The sequence below is a fragment of the Hordeum vulgare genome, chromosome 5H (assembly GCF_904849725.1).
Source record: "Hordeum vulgare subsp. vulgare chromosome 5H, MorexV3_pseudomolecules_assembly, whole genome shotgun sequence".
NCBI classification, from domain to species: Eukaryota; Viridiplantae; Streptophyta; class Magnoliopsida; order Poales; family Poaceae; genus Hordeum; species Hordeum vulgare.
The window spans coordinates 66,083,256-66,089,171 of NC_058522.1; the positions used below are offsets into that span (position 1 = coordinate 66,083,256).

At 46.6% G+C, this 5,916-nt stretch overlaps 1 protein-coding gene across 1 annotated transcript; it reads left to right on the forward strand.

Annotated features, from left to right (window-relative positions):
• Positions 1-1,473: 1,473 nt before the first annotated feature.
• On the forward strand, positions 1,474-3,728 carry LOC123452775 (cyclin-D5-2-like). The gene is made up of 5 exons (XM_045129487.1): positions 1,474-1,964; positions 2,065-2,151; positions 2,243-2,561; positions 2,649-2,785; positions 2,904-3,728. Exons 1-5 carry the CDS (start codon positions 1,674-1,676, stop codon positions 3,117-3,119), a joined length of 1,050 nt encoding a protein of 349 aa, XP_044985422.1. The 5' UTR covers positions 1,474-1,673; the 3' UTR covers positions 3,120-3,728.
• The last annotated feature ends 2,188 nt before the right edge of the window (positions 3,729-5,916 follow it).

The following is a 5,916-nucleotide window of genomic DNA, read 5'->3' on the forward strand; positions in this document are numbered from 1 at the left end:
GCCGTCCTATTTTAACAAATAGCTCATTTTTGCATTGCTTTTGTATTCAAACATATAGTCAAATAACATAATTTCAACCGAATAAAATAGCACAATTTTACAAGCAGAATAAAGAAAATACATCTATTAGTTGCCAACATGTGTCTGCATATGCTCAACCAAATTATTTTATAGTTGCACGTGAGTTTTCCAATCACACATGTCATGATGAAATTTGGTGAACTGTTCAAACGTTGCCGCTCCGTCATGCTCAGACACAACATTCTCATCTTGAAACTGAAACCCTTGATCGTAGAGACGTTTCGGACGCTCATTTTCTACGATCATACTGTGCATGATCGCACAAGCAGTCATCACCTCCACAGTTTCTGCGTGCTCCAGGTATTAGCAGGATACCAAACGATGCCCCATCGAGATTGCAAAACATCAAAGACACGCTTGACATCCTTTCTAGCACTCTCTTGCTCTTGGCCAATTCTTCTCCTCTTCTCTCCAACAGGATCGGGATTGTCTTGAAAAGATGCCTACTCATACGGAAACGGCGGCGGAATTTGTGATGTTTGAACAACGGATTTGTTGTATCAAAGTAGTCCTTTCAAAGAAAGAGATGTCCGCTCTCTCAGTTGTGATTCAACATCGAAAGGTGGATCGGAATGGAGCCACGGAACAACGGCTGCTGGCTATTGAGGTGGTGATGGACCAACACGACAGCCAATATCTCCTCCTCGTCATCGGACGACGAATCGTCACGGTCGCAAAGGAAATTGTGGAAAAAAACTCGTCGGCGGAGTCTATTTTGTACCTTGGTAAATTCTCGAACAGCTTGCGGGCGTCGACGAAGGAGACGGCCGGCGAAGGGAGTGGCCGGCATCGCGATGAGCGTGCTGGTGAGGATCTGGCCACGGTGGCGAGGCGGCTTCTTGGTCGCGGGCGACAGCTAGCACAGTCATCGGAAAAAAAATGGGCGACGACTTCGATGACGAAGGGGGCGAGGGTTGCTGTTGGATGGGTGCGCAATGTGCCACCGACCATCGGGCCCGGAGAAAGGAGAAGGCGAGCGCGCGCGTGTTCATCTCGTGCGATGCAAATTCGGCTGAAAAAAGGCTGAGAATAGATTGTCCAAAAACGAAAAAAATCGATGCGTTGAACCGACTTTCATTTCCACGTTAACCTAAACGGGCGCAAGCGGACGGAATGGGTCGCATCTCACCGCCGAGTAAATACCCCGTTAATTAAAGTCTTGACAGGCGCATAAATACACGGATACACTTTTAGATTCATTCAGACGTACCATCGTACGTACGTACCCATGAATCTCATCTCATCTCATCCCATTCCCGTCGGAATTGGATTTAACCGTCAACGAGTCTATGTTTCCTTTTACCAGAGCCGTAATAACTATCCATGGCTAGCGTAGCGGCACGTGAAAAAAAGAAGGAAAATTTCGATGAAACGAGAGGCACTTAAATAGAAGGGAGGAGCCTCCTCGTCTCTTCACTCTCACTCCCCACTCTGCTCCCAGTCCGGCCGCCGCCGCCGCCGCCGCTAAACGCCGTGGGAGCGCCGGAGAACGCGCCTCTCGCTCGCCCATGCTTCTTGCTTAAGCTTGACATACATCGGTTAGCACGGCAGGTCAGCTGCTGGCTGGTTGCAGTAACGAGCGGCGACGCGAGATGCCGGGGATGGAGGCGGCGGAGGACTACGCGTCGTGCGCCTTCTCGCTCACTTGCCCCGAGGACGGCGCCGAGCTCGGGGACGGCGCCGTGGACCACGGCGACCTCTTCTTGTTCTACGCCGGCGGCGGCGCCGATGAGGACGGCGACGACGAGTACGTGGAGCAGCTGGTCTCCAAGGAGGCCAGCTTCTGCTCCTCCTCCGACTCGGGCGACGCCGACTGCTCGTCGGCCGCCTCCGAGGACTGGTTCCTGCAGGCGCGCCTCGCCGCCGTCAAATGGATCCTCCAAGTGAGCACTCGCTCTCCACGATTGGTTTCTTGGTTCGAGACGAGCGTCGATCGACCGGTCACTGACGCCATTGGGACCGGCATCTGATTTTCATTTGCAGACGCGAGGCTGCTTCGGGTTCGGCCACCGCACGGCGTACCTGGCCATCGCCTACTTCGACCGCTTCTTCCTCCGGCGACGCGTCGATGTAATCAATCACCCGCACCGCCGCCGTAAAACAAAAATTTAGCCTCTCTGCTTCTTAGGGACGGGAGGATGATGTGGTTGTGTGCGTGCAGAGGGCGGCCATGCCGTGGGCGGCGCGGCTCCTGTCCGTGGCCTGCGTCTCCGTGGCGGCCAAGATGGAGGAGTACTGCGCGCCGGCGCTGTCGGAGCTCGACGCCGGCGGCGGATACGAGTTCTGCTCCGCCTCCGTCCGCAGGATGGAGCTGCTCGTGCTGTCAACCCTCGGCTGGCGCATGGCCGCCGTTACGCCCTTCGACTACCTCCCCTGCTTCTCCTCCCGGCTCGACCGGCACGACGGCCGCGGCGGCGGCGGCCATGACCCCGCCCGCGTCGCCCTCAAGTCCATCGGCTTCATCTTTGCCACAGCCCAAGGTTCATCATCCTCGTCAACACATCATTTTAGAAATCTAGTGATCTTTCTTGCATTTTGTCTGATTGATTCGTGCTGCGTTCATGCAGCCGGCAGTGTGCTGGATTACAGGCCATCTACAGTGGCTGCGGCTGCAATCTTGGCTGCATCCTATGGAGCTCTACTGACCAAAGAAGCACTGGAGTCCAAGATGGGCAATCTGTCTCCATCATGCCCCATTGAGAAGGTTTCTTGCACAAAATAAATAACCCTTTTGCATCACTTTGATGATCATAGTAATGTTTCATTTGGATGATGAAAATGAGCATTAGATTTGAGCAACCTTTGTCTGTTTCATTGATCAGGAGCATGTACATGCCTGCTACAGCATGATGGTTGGCGACTTGAGAAACAGAATGACCAATGGCAAGAGATCGTTGCCATGTTCAGACGCCAATGAAGTTGCCACCAGTACATATGATTCGGTTCTTGTTGATGATGTTGCCGACACCGCCGCCTTCATGGCAGCGGTGTCGGAGATGAACAAGCGGATCAGACTGGAGCCGCCAGGAATCCATTGAGAAGCTTAGCACCGCCGGGGACACGCAATTTTTTGTCGGATGTCTAAGGAGGGCTTGGTTTAGATCTTCCATTTTGTTTTTTCCTTGTTCAAATTTGTTTAGGTTCTTTCAGAGCCATTGCCATGGTTGGCATTGGCAATGCTGTTGGATTGGTTTGGATTGGTTTGTGAGAGGGGTAAGCGATTAGAGCAAAGATAAGGGCTGGGCTGAGCTTTCCTAAGGAGAGGAGAGCTTCAACTGGAGCCCAATTCCGGTGCCGAAACGGAGCACATTTCCTGTGAGAAATTCACCCCAAATCTGCACTGTTTTTGGTATTGCCATAGTGGTGGATGGATGCCATCTTACGTTGCATAAGGGGAGATGCTAGCTGTTGGATGCAGTGGTAGCACTGAAAGGCTGGGGGTTTGGCCATTGTTTATAGAGCCAAGAAGAAAAAGGTTGCAAGTGGATGTGTGATCAGTGAGGAGTGGTGTTCCACTAAGATGCACTGCACTGTACTTGCATGGATGGGTTACATTTGTTTGTGACAATCTCCTTTGGGAGTAGGTTGTAACTTCTGCAACATCTGCTTCTGTTATTGAGAAATGGGATCAGATTGCATTTTGTGTATGTATGCATGCATGTATGTATGTATGTATGCATGTGTTGGCCTTGATGACCCTGTGGGTTTCTTGATCAGTTCTGCTGCAGCAGCTACAGGTTTTTCAGTGCCATTCATTCATTCAGTGCTGTGCCGATGTTTCCTCCTTCTCTTCCTCTCCCTTTTTGCAGAGATGAGAATCCAAGACAACTTTTCCTGTTACATTGAAACCAGCTTTCAATAGCACTTGCTTGATCCCACATTGCAATCCCCTATTATTGAACTAACAAGAGCATTTGCATTGTTTTGTGCTCGGTTTCATTGCATTTAAAGTAATGTACTCCCTTCGACATTGCATGGAGGCTGCCTCAATTAATTGGATTGGAGGGAGTACCCTAATTTCTTTGACAAATGCTCACACAATAACCGCACGGCGCCTAATTATTTAAGAAGATAATGAACAGTAACTTAGACAACCATTAAACGAGAAATGCATGGAGCCTACTACTATCCTCTTTTGTTCTGAAAATGCATGTAAACGAAACCGTGACGGAGGGAATAGTAAAAGATTATGTGATTTGTAAAGAAAGTTCTTGTCCACTTGATCAGCAAGTACCTAAGGGTAGATGGCTGCATGCATCAATTGATGCAGAGGCCGGGGGTTTGACCTCCTTTTCTAAAAAAATAAAAAAAAAATACCTAAGGGTAAGTACATTCCATCCTTTTTGTAATTATTATTGGGCATGTTAATGAAAGCATCGCATAAGTGTGTACTGTTGGAAGAGTGACTAGTGTTGCGCATGAATGATATTAGTGCACAAGATACATGAGTTTAGTAGTACTTTGTATCAATAATTGCCTAAAGATTAAGGAGCCTGGCATTTTTAACACTTAGTGGAGCACACCACAAAGGAAGGTGCAGTAGATAATGGGAACTTCTTCAGAAAAGTCGTCTACAAGAAGTTGTGCCATGAGAACTATATAGATGTAGGGGAAAATCTAACTAACAGCGTCGCATTTCGGCAGTACCGTACGGCCGCTGAGCAAGCATGCAATACGATTCTATTCATAATGCATGCGTGCATGCATGCAATGATTCATCTCTAAATGATCGAAGTTCAAAAGCTTTTATCTCTTAAACCGTTAATTCGATCGATGATCCGTTTTTGCTGTTGACTTTGTTTCGACGAAATCTTTAAAACTAGATCCCATGTTGATATGTTTCGACAACTTTATTTTTACTCGTACTTAACACATTTGTTTCACTTATTTGTCATATTAGTAAGTACTTACTTGTCTGATAAAAAATAACTTAATCGTCATATTTTTTTGAAAATTGCATATAAATATGACATCTCGACATAATCATACTAACAAACACAAACAACTTTTTATAGGCGATTACGCGCGAAAATATGACAACTCAACATATTTAAAACCGATGACCATAAGAAATCTTTTTTGATCATCGTTTGTAATATGTCAATTCGGCATTGTTAAACTAACAAACACACAAAATAGTTTTCTGACAAAGTTGTATGTAAATACGACAAGTTAGCATATTTAAATTGACAAACACAACCTATTACATGCTTTTTTATATCATGCATAATAGAAACTGCTACAAGTCTTTATACGAAACAATATTAAAAAGTGGCAATCAAGTTATTTTTCTCACACAAGTAAGTGGTTAATAATATGGCAAGTGAGGTCAAAAAATGTGGCAAGTATGTACCAGAAAAAATAATTGCCAGAACATGTCGACATGAGATCTAGTTTCAAAGAACTCGTCGCGAGAAAGTCAATGGTGAAAACAGATCATCGATCGACTTAACGGTTTTGTAGATAAAACTTTTTGAATTTCAAACATCAAAGAGAATTGTTGCGTTGTATGCTTTTTTCTTGCGCTGCAGCCTGCCATTGCATGTTGCTCTTTTTATATTTCTTGCAATGAATGCGTGCACATAATTTATGTTCATGCATGTGGCTACTTTTCGTGGCAATTAAACATGCATGTGACTATTTTTCGTGGCAATTAAGCAATTAGCAGACGTGGTACAGTCGCCGCACCGGAAGACATAAGTGCGGCGCCGCTGTGTAGTCCTGTTCTAAAGCTTCAAAAAATGACAATTCCTGGAAACGCATAGACCTGATCATGATGTGCATTTCAGTGAGCAGAATACCTATCGTTCCATGATAGAACAGGATTTCAGTTTT